The following is a 22,275-nucleotide window of genomic DNA, read 5'->3' on the forward strand; positions in this document are numbered from 1 at the left end:
GGTTTTCGGTATTTGGTATGTGGTGTAACTAATAGGAGCTTTGTGTGAGGTTCTTCCTATAGTAGCATCTCTATAAAGAGATGTCCAGTCCTCCTGTACCAAATGGTCTCTCTTTGATCATTGGGATTAAGTCCAAATGGATTTTCATAAATACATGTTTCTTTTGAGAGACTTGAGACTGGTAAATGCATCCACAGTTATGGAAGGCAGCGACTAGCATTGTGGGAGCAGAAGGAGAAAGGGCAAAGTATATCAAAGCCAAAAAAAAAAAAAAAAAAAAAAAAAAATGAAAAGCCAGCCAGTAGGTGTAGAAGGAGCTTCATTGTTATGGGTGTGCTCAGAAATTTCTAAACTACAGCAAGAAAAAGGACAGCATTCAAATACCAGTCATCCAGAAAGCCAGGACCAGCCACATGTCACTGACATCCAAAGCTGGGAAAAGGTGTAATTTGCTCCTTGAAGCAGGGACTCACTGGCTGCTCACTGCTCTGTGTGGGGCTGAAGCAGGCCCATGACATAAGCATGGTGCACCAGCACTTCTACCTATTCAGCTGGCTGTGACACAGAGCAATTCCCTTGACAAAGCAGCTAATGTGCTTGGCTCAACGTTCTAATTTTGATTTCCCAAACCCACAGGGGCAGCACAGTTCTCAGCTTCCTAAGGCCTCACCATCCTGATGGGAGAGAAAGTGTGAATGTAAGAAAACAACCAACCATGCTTCACCTCCCAGAGCAAAACCCCCAAACCAGCTAACCTTTGCTATCAGCTCTAGTTGGCTGAAATCTGCACTTTTTAATCTCTATAACTGTCAAGGCACAGCTGACTGACATTGCTACCAAAGGCCCTGCCCCATATGCCTTTTAATCCCTGTTTATTTTCATGGATTATTTTATCATGAAAAAGGGAGAGAAAGAACAAACAGTGTGATGCGCTGCTGCTCTGCTGTGCTTTGTGCAGGCATCTGCTCTTAGCCAAGCTTCCCCATAGCAGGAACCTGAGAGCAAATCCCAATTTTCAGTGAGATTCAGTTTGTTTGATTCAAACAAGAGATCAGCATCAATGCATCACCTTTCCCAGAAAGCCTCATGCCAGTACTTAAATGCACTTGCACAGACTACGTGGGAATGTTCTTGGTTATAAAATACACTTATTTTAACAGTGATCTGCTGCAGAAATCATACGGGCAAATCCAAATTTCTCATGCCCTGGTCTGTCCCAGTTTGCTCATTTCTTCCCCCTGCAATCAACTATGAAATAAATAAATAAATACATACATAAATACCAAAAGTTACCTAATGGGTTTGTGTCAGGGTCAAGACTCTGGGGCGAATTTAAGATAAGCTATTTTACAAAGGAGAGGAGACAGCTAAAGGGACTGTTACCTGCATATGAAGCTTGGCAAAATACTGCAGAGTTCTTCTCTATAAGTATCCTGCTTCTCCAGCTGAGGCCTCTGCGACTTGTTGCACGCCATCACATTCTCACACAGCAAGCAAAACACAATGGCAGAGTCGATGCTACATCTGCAAAACCTTCTGGTCTCTCTGTCAGGGCAAAACCCAGAAATGCAGCTGAGACAAGACAGGTCAAGCCAAGATACATCAGTGAAAGCAGGACCAAGCAAGAGACACCAAAGTGGATACCCATCTTGTTTTCACCTCTATTCTTGTGTCTTTATAGCTGTTGACAGCCACCACGACGGGTTTTGCAGACTTCAGTGAAACTGTCAATCTGATTATTTGCTATGGCAAAGACACAAGATAAACTTAATTAACATTTATGCATTCCAGAGTGCTTTGCATAAATGTTTGCTTAATACATAAGTCAAAAATATTCACAGAAAATGAAAATTAAGGATAGTTACTTGCAGCTATGAACCAATATGTAAACAAGGGTTTTGATAGAATCAGTCTGACAGATCTAACATCATTATGACAAAGTTAGAGCTTAATGAGAAGCAAGTTAAGTTTCAAGTACATTGAGGAAAGTGGGTTCTTTGTGTTTTTCATCTGACTTCATGATCAATTTCTTTGCAGACTGCCGTAGATTTTGGTTTCCCTGCCACAAATGGGGCTACTTGGTGCAGAATTACAGACGCTGCCTCGATGTGGCCTGGTTGTTTAGACAAGCAATTACTTTTTATTACTGAACCAAATGAATCAAGCACTAGCTAATGTTTAAGAACCTGCAGTGGTAATTCAAAAATCAACCCAATCCAATTGCAAGTATGAAATGAGGATTAACAGCAGTTTTCATATTCTTGGTGCATTTGGGGCAGCCAAGTAAACACATCGAAAGGACTTTGCATCAGCAAGACACAAACACCTGAGAAGGGAAGGGAGTGGGTGAGAACAATTATTGCTAAATAGGATGTTCAAGTGTGGTGATGACTAATGTATTTGATTAAAAGTCAAATATTATTACTTTGAGCAATTTGATAGGCAGGGAAGTGTCACAGAAGGGTCTAGGATGTCCTGGTGGGACCTCTGGTCTCACTGCATGAGATCAGGTTGCTCAGGGCTTCATCCTGAGAGATCTCCTAGGGTCAAAATCCCCACTAGGAACAGCTTCACATGCCACAGCTGGTGTACCCACAGGAACAGGGTACGCTGATCCTACTTTCCCATCTTCCTTTTCCTATAAGCTGCTTTCCAACAACAAAAAAATACTCTGGTTACAGAAGACTGAAGTGTCAAGCCCTTCCTGAAGGCACAGTTGTTCTGAATAGTAGCATTTCAGGCTCTTAAGAGCATTAACATGCAAAGCACTTCCAAAAACATTATTCCTGTATATTGTTGTGCTGTCCAGACTGATTAAAAAGGTTTCAGGAAGGAAATAGAGCAATTATAAACAGAGGTGAAAGGAGAAAGAGGGAATTCTGTGTGTGAGAAAGAGGGAAAAGATGCCTTGTTCTGAACCACTCTTCTTTTTGTGGAAGCACGCAGTCATGATATCACAACAGCAGATAATATCTGTATTGAGGGATGTGCAGTTGATTATCACAAGCTGTTGATAGTACAAAAGCTTCTCTGATGCACGGCTTAATCAACTGCCTGCAAATTTGCATTTAAATCGAGGAATTTAGGAAACCATAACCCAAAGAGGAGTTGGTCTCCTTGGATGACATTTCTGGTACCTCAGCCTTCAGAAGAAAACAAAAATTGTGTGTGATATATAAAACAACAAAACAAAACAAAACAAAAAATAAATTAAAAAAACCTGTCCTGCTGCCTTCCAGCAAGACACAGAAATCTGAAAGGACTGCAACTGATGCCCATGTCTAAATTGTACCATATCTATAACTTTTCAGTGTCACCTCCAGAGACAAGTCCCTGTTAGATGGGGTTGTGTTAAGACTTTGTCTTGCAGCACTTACATTATCACTGTTACCACCTCTCCCTCCAAATCCCCCAGATAAAGCATTGTTCGACACCCAGACAGTGGTGGCAGACACTATCCACACCAGGATTTCATCAGCAACACAAAAAGACAGCAGAGGCACACTGGGCACGTGTCCAGGGACATCTGCGTCACACAACATGCTCAGGGGATGGAGTACACAGAGGTAATGCTCTCTAGAGCAGTTGTGGTCAGAGCTGCTGTCAACAAAGTCCTCCCTGAGGACTGCACCATGCTCTCTGCATGCCAAGAAGCATGTCAAAGTGAGCTCTCCTGCTCTTCAAACTATCTTCTTTTCTTCCCTGCTCTGTAATGGGTGTACAGGCCACCCATAGCACCTTCCAGGGCATTACTGTCTCTGAAAACACCAGTACAGCTAGCAACCTATGCAAGGACTCACTGTTTTTGCCTGGGTTGTGGCATATCACTGAGTTTGCCCACTCAGATTCAGATCATGTGTATACACCAGGCCTATCCTGTTCTTCCCCATGCAAACAAAGCTGTGGGAGCTCAGCACTGCTGTTACTCCTCTTTTACAAGCAGCAACCTAGTTTGAAATTATTGTTTGAAGCTGCTAAGACTCTTACATTACAAAATAAATTGAGGTGAATTAACAAGCCTTCATCCCAGCCAGTCTGCCATGGGCACTAGCATCTCCATAGCAGGTTCCTGTGGTCAGAAACGATCATTGCTGCAACTCCTGGGGGCTGTAGCTGGTGGCTGTATCTGGACCGGCCTGCACATTTCTTCCCTTTGATTGTAAGAGAAAGCTGCCAAGAACAACATGAGGCACATGTGGGCACAGCCAGCCACCATCACTATGCCCTGCTAACACAGCTGCTGCTGTCTTCAACAGTCTCAGAGGATTTACAGCCCAGCACATCCCTCAAATCCTTCCAACCCTGCAATCTTAACTTGATCACTCTTGGGATCTTGAGGACTTTTCCACAGCTGGAAGCATGAGTCCATGCTGTGGCTGTGCTATAAGTGATTTACACATTGCTGCATTTGAGGAGTTATTTTTATATTTCATTTTGCAGCCATTACAGGGTCCATGAAATCCTGGATTTTATAGTGCAAACTCTATACCTGGTGATAAAACATGAGAGAGGAGAGTATGAAAGGTCAGATCATTACTGCTCATAGCAAATGAGCCAGGTGTCTGCAAAGGGAGATGTCATCAGAGCCATCTGATGACATCAGAGCTCTGAAACCCTGCTGGATGATACTTTGCCCTATGCCCCCCCCTGCTCAGAGCTGCACTTGCTAACCAGGGTCCAAGGCAAGAAAAGATATCCAACCTGTGTTAGTGCAATCTGTGTTACAGCCTTTTCAGACAGATTGCCGAGCTGGGGCCCAGGAAGGCTGCTCAGGAACAGGCCTTCCCAACAAGACCGTAGAGAAATCAAACCATTTAACTCTTCCAAGGTTTAAATCTCTTCCTTTTGCCCACAGGTATGAGAAAGGCCAAACAAAAGTAGCTCTGCAGCAATAACAAACCAGGCTAAAGGCAGACAGCATATTCTGGAAGGAAAAAGCAGAGAGGCTGAGCCTTGCCTGTCTCCAAAAAAAATCTGTAATGAAAACCCAAACCAAGCACCTTCCTAGTTACTGTCAGAAAGCTGAGCAGGTATTAAATCACTTTTTATTACTAAGAAAAACTACACTTGTTTGCCTAAGAATAGTAGCAGTGAGCTAATAAATGTCCCTGTAATATCTGCAGTGGCATGCAGGAACTACAGAAAATTTTTAATTTAAGGATCATTTGTCCATCGAATAGAGACCCTGATTGTGCTGCATCAACCATCTTAGCCACTGCAGCAGAGTCCCCAGACACCTGGTGACTGTGCATGCATGCAGAAAAGCCCACATGGAAACCTGGCAAACCCATTGCCATGGGTGAGCCCACTGAGTTGAACATAGGTGTGAGGCTTGCGGCCAGCCAGCGTTCAGGCAGCAGCAGTACCAGCAACCCCAGAAAGCTGTGAGCTCAGTACTCCCCAGCTCTATTTTTAACTTTGCAGCCAGGGAAAATCCTTGTTGCTATGCCACCCATGTTGTAGGTGCAGAGCATTCAGCACATCCCACCCAGAAACCTGCTGAGCAGCTCAGCAGTTCTGTGGACATGACCAATGAGGTTTCAAGTCCATCATGGCAGCTGCTGCACTTAGATAGGAATGCTTCCCTTTCTACTCTTCTCAACTTTCCACCCATCTCCAGCACTTGCTTGCAGCTCAGAGACTGAGCTTCAGACTCAGAGCTTCCATGTTTGGAAGCTTCACATCGAAGCTTCCCACAGCCCTGGCACTGTGCACACAGGCAGGTGGAAAAGCACTGGCAGTGCAGCAGGCAGCTGCTGGCATGTGGGTGGACGATCAGCTTTCTTTTGTAAGTCATTTTTCCCATCTCTCTAATAAGATCGTCTAGTATTCTTCCAGGAGAAGAAGAATCCCAGCACACCTTCATCTACCAGGGAACATTTTGGGAATGCGGAATGCATCCTCTGGAAAATGCCCACCAGCAGTCCTAAATCAAGTTTCCCAATGTCTTGTCAGTGATTTAGTAGTTTGGGAGTTGATCGAATGGGGAACAGCCATTTGTAAAAATTCCTGTCACCAAATGATGCATTCTCTTAATTTCCAGTTAAATACGAAGCATGAAGATCTGTCCTTGCCAACATCACTGATAGCTGAGAATAATCAAAAGCTCCACACATTGCTATTGCCATAGCAGTAATAATTCATTTGTATGTTAAAAATCTGCATGGTTCCTTCTGCCTCCTTCATTTTGGACATATAGCTGGAAGTACTGATTTGTTTACAGCAGTCATTAAAGCCTTGTTATGAGGCTTATGCTGCTAGGAATACACATCATGAAGCATGACTCGACTTTTACAGCCTCTCCATTTTAGTCTGGCCCAGCTGGAGCCAACGAAGAAGAGGGTAAGACTCTTTTGCTCCAGACCCTGAGTTATTTTGGGACAAAAAAGCCCTACAGGGTTTTTACCGCCTGCAAAAGTCACTTACTCCCTCAAGATTGTTGCTTTTACACGTGCCCTGGGCCTCCAGGGTACTACAGCTGTGCTTATGAATAGACGCCAGTCTCCAGAAGTTTATTCTTTTGCCATTTTTGGGGTGGTTGGAGTTAGTCAGTGCAGAAAACAGCTGATGGCATGGTAGTTCCACAGCTGCTCTGTCTGGGGAGCAGGGGACGGCTGCCACGGTTGGCTTAGCAGGGTCCTACCCCAATGTTGCTTCTGAAGAATGCAGCTGAAATCAAACCACATCTTTTCCTCCTGCTCCATCCAGTGGTTGAGGCTGGAACTCCACTTTCATATCAGTGAGAACTCAGGCATTTAGCAACTTTGCAGTTACTGGTACCTCAATCGCCCATGAAGGATTGGGGCAGCTGCTGCTTTTCCCGTGTCAGGGAATGATGACTGGAACGCTGGACAGGTAGGGCCGAAAAAGTTTCTTGTCCAAACGGTGGCACTGGAGAGAGGCTGCTCTTTCCATCAGCTACAGGGTCAGAATGATGGTGGGAGGCAGGAGCAAATCCAGGCCATCTAACTGGCTTTCTGCTTATACTTCTATAGCACAGGACATGCTACAAAAACAAAACACTCAGCTTTACGTCCTCCATTGCTCAGCCACACGGCACATCCCTCAGTCCTGCTCTCTGTACCAAAATGAGGAGCATATCTCCTTTGCCAGACCGCTGTGATCAGGTGCATGAGGCCTCTGAAGCTGAAACGTGTCAGCCAGCAGCTGGATTTTGCTGAAAGCACTGCCTTACCAGGCCCTAGCTCTGCTGGGAAAGGGAAATTTGAGGTGCAACATCTCTCCCTGGAAAATTCCCTGCAAGTAAGTGTAGGGAAACCAAAGAAATGCAAACAACACTGCCTCAGCTGCTGAGAAGTGGGGAGACAGTTGAAAAGCTGTGGTGATGTTGCAGGGAGTCTTCCTGCCTTCACAGGGTCCTGCACACAAGCACGGGCTGCCTTGGGTAATACCAAGATCAGGAACTTAAGGAAACCCTGTTCTTCACTTATCAGTCCCTCTGCCTCCAGCACTGCAGCAAAAACATGAGCTACCATCCTCTTTGGGCCAGACTGGGAGAGACAGCACCTTATTGGTCAGGAGGGAGGGCTTGTGAGGAAAGGACAGACAGTTGGCTCAAATGAAGTGCCTCTACACAAACACAACAAGGGTAAAAAAAAAAAAAAAAAAAAAAAAAAAAAAAAGCTGGTAGCCACTGCCCAGCTGGAAAACTATTATTTGATTACCATCTGTCCTGGTTCTGGCTAAGATAGAGTTAATTTTCCTCCTAGTAGCTGTTAGGGTGCTATGTTTTGGATTTAGGATGAGAATAATGTTGATAACACACTGATGTTTTAATTGTTGCAGAGCAGTGCTTACACCAAGCCAAGGACTTTTCTGCTTCTCGCTCTGTCCTGCCAGTGGGCAGGCTGGGGGTGCAGCAAGAGCTGGGAGGCGACAGACCCAGGACATCTGACCCAAACTGGCCAAAGGGGTATTCCATAATTCCATACAATCTGACGTCATGCTAAACAATATATAGAGGTGGCTAGCGGGGGTGGGGGGGCCGGCTGCTTGGGGATAGCCTGGGCATCGGTCAGCGGGTAGTGAGAAGTTGTATTGTGCATCACTTGTTTTGTACATATTATTATTATTATTATTTTATTTTCTGTCTTAATAAACTGTATCTATATCAACCCACAGGCTTCAGTTTTCTCATTTCTCTCCCCGATCCCAGAGAGGGAGGGGGGAGGGTGAGCGAATGGCTGTGTGGTGTTTGGCTACCAGCCGGGTTAAAACACAACACCATCACAGAAACTTGGTGGCATGAATCAAAATGATGGAGTGCTGTAATCAATGTATATAAACTATACAGGAGGGACAGGTGAGGAGGGAAAGGTGGGAGAGTTGTCCTCTTGTGGTGGTTTTACTCAGGTGGGCATCCGGGCTCCAGCCCGGAGTCTGCTCCAGCGGGGGTCCTTCACAGGCCACAGCCTCCTTCAGGGCAGATCCACCTGCTCCGCTGTGGGCTCCTCCATGGGCTGCAGTGTGGAAATCTGCTCCATGTGGGACCCATGGGCTGCAGGGGGACAGCCTGCTCCACCAGGGGCCTCTCCACATGCCACAGGGAACTTCAGCTCTGGCACCCAGAGCACCTCTCCCCCTCCTTCTTCACCAACCTTCGCATCTGCAAGGCTGTTTCTCACTTCCCTCTCTCCCCCAGCTGCTGTTCCCCAGCAGTTTTTTTTTTTTTTTTTTTTTTTTCTTTGTTAAATATGCTCTCACACAGGGGCAAACAACACCACTTACTGGCCCAGCTCTGGCCATTATCTAACATGAGCCAGCTTCTGGATTCTTCTCGCAGAAGCCACCCCTTGGGGGGGGGGGGGGGGGGGGGGGGCTCTACCAGAACCTTGCCACGTAAACCCACTACACTTACACACAGAAAACGGGATTGATTGTATATACCTGTCTTTGAAGAACAGCAATGAATACATTGAGGGCTTATGGATGAAAATTACAGACCAAGCTGATAAAGGAAACTTTGTGGTTGGAGTCTACTACAGGCCACACAATCAAGGAGAGGATGTCGATGAAGGGTTCTTTCTTCAACTGTAGGAAACAACACACTTGCAGGCTTCTGGACCTCCTATCTGACTTCAACTACCCAAACATTCACTGGAAAAGCAGCACAGCAAACTGCAAGCCGTCCAGGACACTGCTGGAGTGTGTAGAGGTTAGCCTCCTAGTACAGGTGGTAGAGAATCTGACTAGAGGAAATATGTTACTGGATCTGTTGCTTACCAATACGGAAGATTTTATTGTAGAGAGGTGTTTGCAAGCCTTGTTGTTGGAAATTGCATATAAGCTACTGAAAATTTTGGTGGGGGGCTCTCTCCCTATCATTTCCCTAATGGAGGAGGTTTTTCAGCAGCTGAGTTGATAGCACTGACAGAGGCCTGCAGTGAAGGACGAGGGAAGGAAGTGAACATCTATACAGACTTGAAACATGCTTTTGGTATGTACCGTATTAAGGACAGTTGTGGAAACAAAGAGGTTTGTGACCTCCAGCCGCGGCCAGACAGCAGATGCTGAACAGATCAAGAATTTGTTAGAAGCTATTAGTCTCCCAGAAAAGATTAGCGTTATGCATCAGGCAGGCAGCACACACCAAAGAAAAGACTGTCCCCACTAGGAATGCAGATGCAAGCAGTGTAGCAAAGTTCTTATTAAAAGTCATGGTGACCAAGTTTGGAGCTCCAGAAAAGATCAATTCAGACCAGGGGAACCATTTCACAGCTCAGGTTTTAAAAAGGTTATATAAAACATTAATTATTACCCAACAACTACACAACCCATATCACATCATTCTCATGTAAAATTTGCCAGGAATGAAGAAGATAAGGATCCACTGAAAATTATATTGGGAAAAAAAAAAAAAAAAAAAAAAATCAAAGCTATACCCAGCAGCATGGCACTGACACATGAGCTGCTGAGTGCTGTCCAGCCTAAGTGGGAGAGGACTCAGATGGGCCAGGGCAGGGTGTCTCTCTCCTCCTTGAGCCTGGGAAGCCACGAACTCTGGGACATGCCTAGGAACTCAAAGAGCCCCGAATCAGAGAATGGCTTGGGTCAGACCTTAAAAGATCCTCCAGTCCAACCCCTGCCATGGGCAGGGAGGGATACCTTCCACCAGACCAGGCTGACCAGGGCCCCATCCAGCCTGGCCTCGAGCACTTTCAGGGACAGGGAATCCACAACCTGTTCCAGTGCCTTGCCATATTTTCACTGACGCCACTTTTTACAGGCTTTTTACAGGCCTTTAAAGGCTTTTACACTGACAACAACAAAATCCCATTAATTAGATTTTTGTTGTTGTTTCGTTTTGTTATGTGTAAGTTGAAACAAGCTCTCATCGATTATAATGTGTTTTTTTCAAGGGGAAATCTGGCTTCCAAGACTGAATCACACACTAGAGGACAGGCGGGGGTAGGGGGCAGGGCCCGCCCCGCCGCGGCCGTTACGTCCGACGCCTGCGCAGTGCCACCGCGCGCGGCGAATTCAAACCGGGAGGCGGTGGCGCCGCGTGCGGGCCGGGAGCCGCTGCGCTCGATTCGCGGGGCGGGCGGGGAGCCGCGGGCCGCGGGCGCAGAGAGGGCGGGAGGCGGCGGTGGTGGGGAGGCCGCGGTCGCGACCGCTGCCCGCTGCCAGGATGAGCGCTGCGACCCCCCGGCGGGGCGGTGGCGGGCTCGCGTCTCCCGCGCCGCGGCCACTCGGCAGCTCGGCCACTCCCACGCTGAGCGACTGTCCCGGCAACGATGACGAGCGGGAGAGGCGGCAGCGGCGGCGTTCGCGGGCCGCGGACTTGCAGCTCGGCAGCACCGAGGCGTCGCTGGGCCTCGTTTCTCCGGTGCCCGGGTACGGGGGGACCCTTGGGTCGGTGTGGGAGGGCAGAGGCCGCGCTCGGGGGGCGGGCCGGCCGGCGCGGGGGGGGCGGTGCGGAGAGGCCCGGCTCCCCGGGGCAGACCCGTGCTTCCCTCAGGCAGGTGGATGCGACGCTGTCGGCGGTCCCGCGGTGGACGAACGCCCAGATCTCGGACCACTACTCCACCTGCATCAAGCTGTTCACCGAGAACGTGAGTTGGCGTCCCTCGGGAAGTACTGCTCGTTGGGTCCCCGCTGCTGGGTCCCACGTCAGGCCGTTGCTGCTGAGCTGCTTGTGCAGGGGCCTAGGGCCAAGGAGGGTTTTTGACCCCTCACCTAGCAGTGACATCAGTTCTTCTTCGAGGTCCTCTGGGCCAGGTCACAGCCCCATGATAGGTCTGGATTTGAATCTCTGTTACTGCTTTTCAAGCATAATTAAGTAGGATATGGCACGGTGCGCTTGCAGTCAGGTTTTGTTGCAACCTCTCCTGCAGAATGATGGTTCACAGGCAGATTGACAGGTGTGATTTTGCAGGTGTTGATTCTCAAGTGTGCTTTGTTTCAGAAAATCACCACAAAGAATGTTTTTGGCTTATACCTGATAGACTATATGACAGACATACTGAAACAGAAGGACTCTGAATTGACGAACTTCAAGGTGAGAGAAATTACTGCCTGGTCACTGCAGTGTTTTGTCTCTGATCTGTACTAACGAAAGCTAACTAAGCTTTAGTAAATAAAAACCTCAAATAATTAAACTTTTGGTAAGAGATCTGGTAGAGGCAGCACAGTTGTTTTTAGCAGAACCTTATGGTGCTGAATGCTTTTGTACTACAGAAATTAAAAGCTAAATTTTCCTTTCAGTTATGGTCCTTCAAAAGGAGAGCTTGTTTAAGAATAAGACTTGTGAGGCTTCTGAGGTAAATACTGGGTGTTACAGCCATGCTCTGTTACTGGTTGTAAAAGAAAAGAAGATAGTGTGACCTGAGTGTAGGAGCCATCAGGGTACAGAAACATAGAATCATTAGGGTTGGAAAAGACCTCCAAGATGGTCCAACCATCACTCTACTAGCAATGTCACCCACCCTAAACACTACATCCAACTGTTCAGAACTTGCCTGGGCAAAGACTATTTATAGTTCTATTCATAGTTCACTGATGCTATGAGGGAGAGATGAATTCTTGGCAGGGATTTTGAACATAGCCTCAAGGAACTAGTGAGCTAGGTATCTTATAATTGATGAAACTGAGGAAGAAACAGGAAACTGTGTGCAGGTTTGGAGTGGGTGCTTCCTCACCTTTCTAGGTTGACCTGTGATCTGAAAAGGTCACTTGACATCTCCTGCACTTTGCTTCTTTTGACAATGTAATTTGGAAAAAACGATACCAAGAGGGTACCCCAAAAGAAGGTGTAATAGAGGTTGCAGATGCAAATTGCACCTTTCTGTTTCTTCCCCTTGCATAATCTTGGCAACTTTAAGTATTCTGTGTGATCCCTTCCAAAAGCCCTGATAAAAAAACTGTATCCTCTGCCTGGGAAGATACATCTTGACCCCTGCTGCATACCTAGGTTTCCAATAGGTTTCTGGATAAATCTTTATAGGTGCTCATGGTTCTGCTTGTAATACAAGAGTTAAGAAACTCAGGTCTGCTGCTTGTCTTCTGTGTTTGCATCTTCTATATCTTGTTCCTTTCTAACTCTAACAATTGCATCCTGTTTTCCTCTGTCAGATAGCAGCTGGCACCCTTGATGCCAGTGCAAAGATTTATGCTGTGCGTGTGGATGTAGTCCACGCAGATACGTACAAAGTTCTTGGAGGCTTGGGCAAGGACTCGACATCTAGAGAAGATATGGACAGCCCAAAAGGAGGTATGCCATTCACTCATTTTCTGTTAAGCTGTTCCTGGTTCCGCCTACAAGTAAGAAACGTCAGTGTACTTAATGCAGCAGCCATGAATTTTGAAGCACTTAGCTTACGTTTCTGAAACACTGCTCTATATCTAGGACAGTACCACTAGCTTGATTCTTTTCAAGGGCTGGGAAATACTGAATTAGTTTGGGTTCTTGACCAAGGGAGATGAGAACCTGAGTTTGATGCTCAGTCTTGTATTTAATGATTTGGCCAGCTAGATTTGAATGCAAAAAAGGGGGAGCCTGATCTGAAATATTTGAGCGTGCTTTGCTGTCCTTTGCTTCAAAACAATAATGTGCTGTTAAGACAAAATACACATGATAAAAAGAATTACAGTGTACAGCCAATGAAATGTTAGTGGTTCATGCTAATTAGATACCTATGTGGGTAAGTTCATACCTGCTGGGTTTTTGTATGTGTGCATACATTTGGCTTACAAACTGCAAGTTTTCTAACGGTAACTTCTACTTTTAGAAGAAGACAGTGCAGCTTCTGGTACTGTCAAGAGAGTCCAGACAAAGAAAAAGCATTCATTCAAAACCATTGAGCAAAACTTGAACAACATCAATGTGACAGATGATAATCGCAAATGTGAGGTGGGTGGAGGTGGAGCTGCTGTAGTGGTGGGTGAAAGAAGAAAACACTTCATTTTTCAGTTTTCTCTTGTTTTCCTCACCATGCAGTCCTCTCTTGGGCTGTAATATTCACATGCATGTCTGAATTCTGATATTATAACAAGATCGTTCTTACTTGCATTTAATCCTCCTGTGTGAGGCAGCCATGAGAACGCTGTCCTCGCTGAAAAAGATGCATGGGTCGTTCTCCTTTTGGTTTTGTACTTAAAAGTTTTCTGCAGAGATGTATATCTCACCATCTGTCTGCTCCGTTCCTTGATTCTCTACTTCATTCCATACCTGTAGGTTGACCCCATGTTTCAGAAAACATCAGCATCTTTTGATGAATGCAGCACAGCTGGCATTTTCCTCACCAGCCTGCGTACCCAAAGTTGCCACAGTAAGCTTCTCTTTGACTCGGAGATTGTGCCTCTCCCATCTTCGGCAACCATCACTCTGCCAAACTGTGATCCTGTGAAAGTGACAGATTTAAACTGTGAGTGCGGATAACCACTAAGTAATTGGCTCATTCAGACCTTTTGATCTTTGTCATCTTCCAAGCATGCTCATTTTAGTCTCAGCCAGCTTGCTTGTGCTTTGGTTTTGACTGTTTGGCTCCCCTGTGGCACCCTTGTTATGAACCTGCTCAAGCTGAGACTGGTTGCTGACAAACCAGGACCCCTGTAGGTTTTAGATCTCTACCTGTAGCTTAACCTCCAGCAGACCTGTCACACAGCACATACATGTGGTCTGAGCTTGCACAGCAATTAAGATGAGCGTGTTCTAGTTAAGGACTGACCTTTTTAGGCTGCTTTAACCCTGCTGATATTACCAAATCCTACTGCTCTGATAAGATTCCCAGCATTATGCCCATCCTTCAGTTAGAAAAGTAGTTGAACCTACCTTGCTGCTGAGGAATAAGTCAAGTGCTTTTGCAGTGAGCCCTGCCCTATATGCAAGAAGAGCCGCATATATATGCGACTTCAAGAACGATTTAACACCTAGCATTTGTTTTAGCTACCAGTTGCTTTTTCCTGTGTAATATCTCCTTTTTGTTCTTGTCTCTAGTGCTGCTGTCCCAGTGCATTGAAAAACGCCCCATCTGCTCTTCATTGGCTGGTTTCCAGTTTACACATTGGGATGCTGAATCCCATGATGAGGTATATTAGTTGGCTTGGAGCAGGGCAGGATACCTGAGCTGTGTTCTGTGCTCACAGTTGTCACCCCAAGGCAATCTCAGAGACGCACAGGGCAGTGGGATGTGCTGCAGGGCTGTGGGTGTCCTGCAACTTTTCCCTGAACACCTTCTTATCTTACAGTCAGTGTCAGCCCTGTTGGATAAATTTAAGAAGAGTGATCAAGTGTTCAACATCAATGTAGAGATAGACAGTTATGTGGAAGACGGTGTTCCCATGCTGCCAGATGATGACTTCAACACTGACTCTCCCAGGAGTAAAGTAGTAGATGAGATTGGGGAATTCACAGAAAACAAGTCTTTCAGGACAGTTCGTGAGAGCAAGAGGTGAGTAATCAATGAAAATCTATAGTTTTGCTTTGATAGCAAGCAACAAGTTAAGACAGCTCGCATGGGGTTCTTTAGTTTTACTGTGCATGCTTTCCATCTGGCTATAGTGTACTTTCTGATCAAGTTTCAGGTACATTGAGGAAAGTATGTTTCTGACTCCCAACAGAACCTTTTTGTGTGGCCGCATTTCCCTAGAGTGATTGCTTATCTACTCACTCTTCTCCCATTTTCAGCTTGCCCTTTGACAAACCCACTGCTGTTTTTGCAGTAGCCTCACAGACTCTAGACAGTGCAGTACCCACAGTACTGTTTGCTGATTAGAGAGCAAGAATCTTGCACACGTGCTGGCAGAGGTACCAGGCGATGTCTGTACAGACCTGGTCTGGGTATTAAACACATGTTTAGGCCTGTTGTGTGTCAAAGGAAGGATTTCACTGAGCAACTTGTGCTCTTTCCAGACTTGATGCAGTTCCTTTTGGAGAGGGAGACATTGGAACCATGTGCTTTCATCTCTCCATGAAGCCAGGGGAATACTCCTACTTCAGTCCCCGAACTCTCTCAATGTGGGCTGGCCCAGACCACTGGCGTTTCAAACCTCACCACAAATGTATGTATTTAGAGACAGGAGCTTGTATACTAGAAGATTCAGCTACTGCCAGGTCCTGCTTATGTTTGGAGATGGGCAGTATGTGATTCATAAAGCACAGACAGTAAAAATGGGACATGTCTGCATGGCTCTTTTCTAGCCTGCTTGGAAGCAGTACTGAGTTCAGACACCAGAAGGGCTTTAAGTCGTGTGTGGATACTTTGATGTCTAATGTGTTCTCTATTTTTAGCATTTGTTTATGATGCTCAAAGCTGAGGGGGTGTCTCACTGCAGCAATAGGATGTGATAGTACTAATACAGATCCTGTGTTTTTTTTTTTCCCACCTTCTGTTTAAAAAAAAAAAATCTGCTTCTATGAAGAGAATATTGATCCCATTAAAATGCGAAGCAGAGGACACTACTTGTTGCTTTCCCTAACAATGAAAAAAGACCTTGTTTGTAAAAGGACACAGGTGACCTGTCTTTGTGGAGCCAGTGCTCAAGGTGGGATTGAATTTGTCTTCATTGTCACAAAGTACTGTTTCCTTCCTTTCTGCAGCTGGTGCTATCTCTGAACAACAGAACAAGAAGAAGAATGCAAAGAAAGGATTTGAAGTAAACTTTGATGAGGATATTGATTTTGAGTCTTATTTCTGTAAGACCAAGGTATGCACTGAGTTTCTGCCTCTCTGTTCTGTCTTCGGCCATATTTGTTTCAGCACTGTCATCTGAAAGTGGCTTGTCTCATTCTGTGAAACTGGCTCTGTATACCCAATATCATGTGTGTTCCTTGGAGAGGGGTCTTCTGACTCCAATGCATGTTACAAACAGATTTTTCAACCTTGGAATAAAAAATCAGGATGGATTCTACTTGGGTAATACCTGTAAATAAGAGACACCCTCTTCAGGCCCAATTGTGTGTCCCAGGATGCTGTGCTAAAGTCACTGGGTGCACTGACTGGACTATATTGTAGGACTCCTCCTCTTTGGAAACATGTCAGAACTTTTCTCCTGAACAAAGACCTGCGTTCAAAGCACTTATTTGTACATTAATCTTCTGAGTACTGGATATTGCATGAATAATGGTATTTAATGTCTTCCAAAGGCTACTTTAACTCTGAACAAATCCATTCTGGAAAGCCAGAATATGAAGGCCACCACGCTTCCTGCAGACTTCAACTATAACCCTAACAATATTGTCCAGCTGTTTCTCAAACCACTTGTTAAGGTAAGGGTCTTTGTGGAAGCATTGCCAGGAGGATTTTGCATAAAACCACTCTTGATCTGGTTGAAGTGCTCTGGGATGCTCCTCAGGCTGGGAGATGAGCCAGCATCATGTCAGTCACTAAACTAGCTCTTATGGATGCTGAGTGGCCTGTGCTTGGCTGTTTTGCTTTACAAGGGAGTTGGTGGTGAGCTGATGCATAAGGAGGAGGAAGAGGCAGCAGACTGGGAAAAGGCGTAGCAATGAATTAACAAGGTGTAGGCATTGCTTTGGGAAATACCTAGAGTTTTTCCTTTCCTGACCCCCCAGTCTCACCTCTGCAGCTCTGCAGGCTGCCTGAGCCAAGCAGCTCATTGGATCACGAAGATGAGATCGGCGAGTATGATTACAACAACCCCAATGACACCTCCAATTTCTGCCCTGCAGTGCAGGTAACTGGGACAAGATTTTTCTGTTACCAATATTTGATGTGTGATAGGAGTAGTTGAGGAAGAATCTATGTCCAGCATTATTTACTAGTGAAATAGAATTGACATCAGATTGTGACAAAGCTGTAGGAGGTTCTCTGTGTACAATTCTATCCCCTCACTGGTACACTAACAACATCAACTAAACTGTCTACCCTTGGAATTTGCCTGATAGCTTGCTGCAGAAACTCCATTCTGTGCTTTTTCCATACACACCTACCCTGAAGGAGGAGCAAATACTATTACTCACCTCTGCAGTCATCTCTGCACAGTGACACTTGCTCCCAGCTGTTCCAAGTTCCTGCTGAGATATGTTTCCTCTAAGGCTTCAATTTTCTGCTAGGCCAATACAACCTCCTGAGTGTGTTTTGTGACAAACCTCAGCTGGTCCCATGCTGGCAGGAGAGCCCTCATCTCTGTCAATTTTGTCTGTAGAACAGCTTTTTGATATTATGTGCTCTAGATCTCCCTTGGGTTTAGCCTTAGCACAAGCTAAAAGGTGTGGGGAGAGGCTGAAGAAGATTCTTCCACAAGAAAAGTAGGCAGGTATTACCACTCTCCTGTAGGCTGTATACTTTTGTTATCTCAGTGCAGGGCATCTCTGGTTCATCAAAGATGTCTTGATGGCCTCACTGCTGTATCTGTTCTTGATCAGGCTGCAGACAGCGATGACGACAATGATCCCATTCAATTCATGGGCCACACAGAGGATTTCAACCTTAATGCTCACCCTGAGGGTCAAGATGAGGAGTTCAACGGGCTTGTTGGTGTTGATATTGCAATGTATGGAGAGATGAACCTCATTGCTGAGCCCCAGAAGGTAAGGACTTGTGCTGTTGCCCAGATGTGAACTGCTCACTGCCTTGGGTGGTTAGAAATCCTGAGACTGCAGTGTCCCTGATTCAGGATATACGAGGTTTGCTACTGGATACTTTATCCTCAAATGATAGCTCAGGGAAGGGAATAAAAAAAATAATCAAGGGTTTAGTAGTAAGATAGCATTCACTGTTCCCGTGGGGAAAATCATGTTTTAATTGTTCCTGTGTTTGTAACTGAGGGTACTACTGCTGCCTCTGCTCAGATGTTGTCTGCTAAACCTGAATGTCTTTTCCTCAGGTCAATAAGATAGCAATTCAGTATGCAAAGACAGCCAAGAAAATGGACATGAAGAGGTTAAAGCAAAACATGTGGGACATCTTACTTGATACAGGAAAAAAACAAACATTGGCAGAGGTGAGTGCAGGCGGAACCACGTACCTTAACAGGACCAAGGATCAGAGAATGTCCTGCAGGTAACAGTGCTTAGCTCTGTTCTTGGGCAAGTTTAGGGGCAATTCCTTTCTAGTAGTCTTGTTCCCATGGTGGTTGTTAAGGATGGACTGTGAGCAGTGACTTGCAGTGGTTGTTCTCTGAGCATGAGGCTGCATCCTGGGGAGCAAAATCTGTATCAGCTGTGTCTGTCTTTTTGCTGAATAGGCTGAAGATATGGAGAAAGAGAAAGACCCATCAGTGGTAACAGGCGAGAAGGCCTTCAGCGACATCACAAAGGAACTGCTTCACAGGTAGAGAAGCCCTAAAAAAGGTTGGACTGAAGATGAGGCAGTTTTCAGCTGAGCTTGGGCAAACTCTGACCTGTGTGTTTGTTATAATCTGCTAACTGAACCCTGATGGGGGAAAATCTTCTCTTGCTCTCTGTGTTTGCCTGAGGAAGCTATAGGTTGCATTTTGCTAGTGGGAAGGAAAAGGTAGAGAAAACCAGAGACATGGGAAGAAGCTGTCACACATGCAGTTAATTTTTGACTTGATGGTTTGCAGACATGCTCTTATCTGTATGGTCTCAGTAGACTCTGGCCATCCTGATGTCCTCCTTTCTCTTCCCATAGGCTGCCTTCTATAATGGTGAAAAATCTGTCTGTCCCTTTAGCCTTCACCTGCCTCTTGCATTTGGCAAATGAGAAGGTAAGTAGAACGTGTGCACGGGAGATGTGGTAGGAGCAGTGGGTGAAACAGTAAAAAGCACCAAGAACTGGGCCATTTTATATTTGCATCAGGACCTTAAAGCTTAAGCCCGTTTCACGTTTATAGGGAACATAAATCAGGTTGATATGCTGGGAATGAGAAGCCCATCGTTTAGTGCTCACAGCATTTCCAGCCTAACTTCTGTCTGTCCTTCATAGTCCATGCCTCTGGCAGCAAGAGGGGGGTGAGCACATTCTTGTTATAAGTATTGGGAGTGTTTCAGACTGGTATAACAGCTAATGGGAGGCCTTGGTCTTGCGCACCAACAGCAGAGACAGAAGGGGCTAAGGTTGTTCTGAACCTTCCTCATGTTTTTATTCAGCTGCTTTGGAGCAGTCATCAGGCCGGACCTTCAGATTCAAAGGGCAGAGCCTGGTTTTATTGAACTTAGCTTTTTCGTTTTCACAGAATCTCAAACTGGAGGGTACAGAGGACTTGTCTGATGTCCTGGTGAAACAAGGTGACTGAGCCTTGTGCAGAGAGGAGCATCGAGGCTTACCCACAGGACAGAGTTCTCTCCAGCTGGCCTGTTCTTGCTATGGACTGTCATCAGTGGCAATTTTTTTTCCTCCCAGACTTGTTGCTGAGAAATCCCACCTCAGAAAGACTTCTAAATCATGGACATGGTCCTACCTAAACACAGAGACCATATGGATGGACAGTTATAGTTCAGCCTGACATCTCTGATCCATTACCTCTTTCCTGGGCCTTGATAGCAGAGTTCTGCAATCTCACTGTGAGCCACCAGTACCTGTTAGCAAAACTCTACTTTGAGTGTCATTCACTGTCTGCCTGTAATTTCCAGCACACTGACTGACTGGTATTCATGTCTCCAATTTTTCCTTAGGTCCTGTTCCTTTGCATGGTCTTTCCCTGAAGTGATTTATCTTTTATGCTGAGCTTAACAATAATAAATTCCTACTGACTTCTTTGATGGACCTTTGAGAGGGGGCAGGAGGAGTCTCTGAAGCAAGAGAAAAACTAAATTAACACACAAGTGTTAGGGAGCAGCAAGAGGCTTCCTAAGGGGAGACGATCACTGGAGTGCCACCAGCCAGAACCAAGTCCTTCAGTACCTCAACAAGGTAAACATAAGACCTGGAGATGATGGCCAGGTTCAACCAGGAGCTGAGTTCACCAGGCAAGCTCATGGTGTTGAAGCAGGTCTGAGGCCAAGCTAGAGAAGTCTAGTCAGGACTGGTTCTAGATCTGAGGTGATGAGGTAGGGAGACCAGCATTCCTGATGCAGCTCAGGCAGGGAGTGAAGGCTGAGCTTAAATGGGTCTCCTGGGCATAGGTGGAGGCCCTGGGTGAGGCTCGTCAGGGCTGTTGAGGCTTATGAATGCCCTCAGGGCCCTGCTCACAGTGTGGGTGTAGAAGAGATCCATCAGGTAGTGGAACCTAGACCTATTTTCATGGCTTTGGAGGGGGCACTGAGGGACAGAGCTGGGCAATTCTGTCCCTAGGGGCTGAGGCTGGGCAGACACCTGTTCCCAGAGAGCCAATATTGGGGGGCAGGTTGGGTGGCACAGGAATAGCTTGTGGGTGTGAGGGAAGGTACTTGGGACTCGGGAGTAGGGTTTTGGGGGTGGTAGGATTTTAAGGGGGTTAGGGGTCAGGGTTAAGGCTATGGCATGGTTAGTATTGTCGTTAAGGTTTTTAGAGTTGGGGCTATTTTCATGGTCAAGGTTAGAGGTGAGGATTAGGGTTACAGGGTTAGGGTTAGAAGGCTAGTATTGGGCTTAGGTTTAAACTTCATGATTTTGGTTAGGGCTAATGGTTTTGGTTAATCATAGAATTGCTTGGGTTGGAAGGGACATTAAAGATCATCTAACTCCAACCCCCCTCCCATAGGCAAGGATGTCACCCACTAGATCAGGTTGTCCAAGGCTGCATCTAGCCTGGCCTTGAACATCTTCAGGGATGGGGCAGCCACAACTTCTCCTGGCTACCTGTTACAGTGCCTTACTACCCTTACAGTGAAGAATTTCCTCCTAATGGTTAGGGTTACAGTGAGTTATTGGTAGTTTTTGGTCCAGAGTTTTTACCTGCTTCAGGTTGGGGTTTCTTTTCAGATTGATCTTCAGGTTTGAGTTAGAGTGGGGGATTAAGGTTAGGGTTAGCATTACTGGTGGGGTTAGGAGTTTGGGTCAGGTTCAAGGGAGGCTCCCCACTGGAGTGCATTCCTGACAGTTTAGAGTTAAAGTAATTGTTAGCAGTTTTGGCAACGGTTACATTTAGGTTTAAAGTTAGGGTTAAGGGTTAGGATTAATGGTTAGGGTTTAGAGTTTTGGTTTGGGTTAAAGTTAGGGGTTTTGTTTTGGGTTAGGTTTAGGTTTAATGTTAAGGTTCAGGCTTAGAGTTTAGGTTTATTGTTAGAGTTAGGGTTAGGCTTATGGGTTAGGATAGGATTTTGTTGAAGCTGGGGTATGGTTTAGGGTTAGGATTAGGGGCTAGGGTCAGCATTAGGGTTAGCATTTTGCTTACAGTTAGGCTTAGAGATTCATACTAGGATTATCATAGTTTAAATTAGGGTTAGAAATAGGGTTTAGCTTAAGTTTAGAATTAACATTAGGGTTAGGTTAGGGGTTAGAGTTAGGGTTAATTGGGTGGATTAGGGTTAGGTAAGAGTTAAGGTTAGGTTTATGGCTGATGGTTAGGGTCAGGGGAGCAGATCAAGTGTAGGTTTAGGGATTATGTTTAGGATGAGTGTTTGGGTTATCATTTGGTTTAATGATTAGGGATAGAGTTTGGGTTTGGTTTAATGAGTTGAGGTTATGTGTTAGGTTAGAGTTAGTTTTAGGGGAGCTTTTTAGGTTTCACTTTACGGTTAGGTTTTAGGATTGGGCTTAACGTTAAATTAGCATCAGGGTTATGCTTCAGGGTTTTGGTTCAGGTTAGGACTAACAGGAATAGGTGTTAGGGTTAGGATTCAGATTGTGGTGTATGGTTAGGGGAATGGTTTAGGGAAGTGAGTCATATTCAGGGTTAGTGATAGGTGTAGGGATTTTTGTTAGGTTTAGAGTTTGGTTCACGTTAGAGTTCAAAGAGAAGAGACATTGT

General features: G+C 45.7%; 1 protein-coding gene across 1 annotated transcript; it reads left to right on the forward strand.

Moving 5' to 3' along the window:
* The first annotated feature begins 10,543 nt into the window (after positions 1 to 10,543).
* Positions 10,544 to 20,150, forward strand: NCAPH (non-SMC condensin I complex subunit H). Its single transcript, XM_035345233.1, has 17 exons — positions 10,544 to 10,857; positions 10,982 to 11,075; positions 11,429 to 11,521; positions 12,595 to 12,733; positions 13,251 to 13,372; positions 13,697 to 13,886; positions 14,459 to 14,550; positions 14,710 to 14,912; positions 15,374 to 15,522; positions 16,061 to 16,167; positions 16,607 to 16,729; positions 17,050 to 17,157; positions 17,849 to 18,013; positions 18,310 to 18,426; positions 18,670 to 18,755; positions 19,077 to 19,152; positions 19,621 to 20,150. Exons 1-17 carry the CDS (start codon positions 10,652 to 10,654, stop codon positions 19,678 to 19,680), a joined length of 2,130 nt encoding a protein of 709 aa, XP_035201124.1. The 5' UTR covers positions 10,544 to 10,651; the 3' UTR covers positions 19,681 to 20,150.
* The last annotated feature ends 2,125 nt before the right edge of the window (positions 20,151 to 22,275 follow it).

Source organism: Oxyura jamaicensis, chromosome 22, assembly GCF_011077185.1.
Source record: "Oxyura jamaicensis isolate SHBP4307 breed ruddy duck chromosome 22, BPBGC_Ojam_1.0, whole genome shotgun sequence".
NCBI lineage: Eukaryota > Metazoa > Chordata > Aves > Anseriformes > Anatidae > Oxyura > Oxyura jamaicensis.

What these genes read in the sequence shown, in the direction of transcription:
- NCAPH (XM_035345233.1), top strand. Translation starts at nt 10,652, where the DNA reads ATGAGCGCTGCGACCCCCCGGCGGGGCGGTGGCGGGCTCGCGTCTCCC. An exon ending in TATGGACAGCCCAAAAGGAG is followed by an intron (nt 12,734 to 13,250) that starts GTATGCCATTCA and finishes TTCTACTTTTAG; the next exon opens with AAGAAGACAGTGCAGCTTCT. An exon ending in TGCATTTGGCAAATGAGAAG is followed by an intron (nt 19,153 to 19,620) that starts GTAAGTAGAACG and finishes TCGTTTTCACAG; the next exon opens with AATCTCAAACTGGAGGGTAC.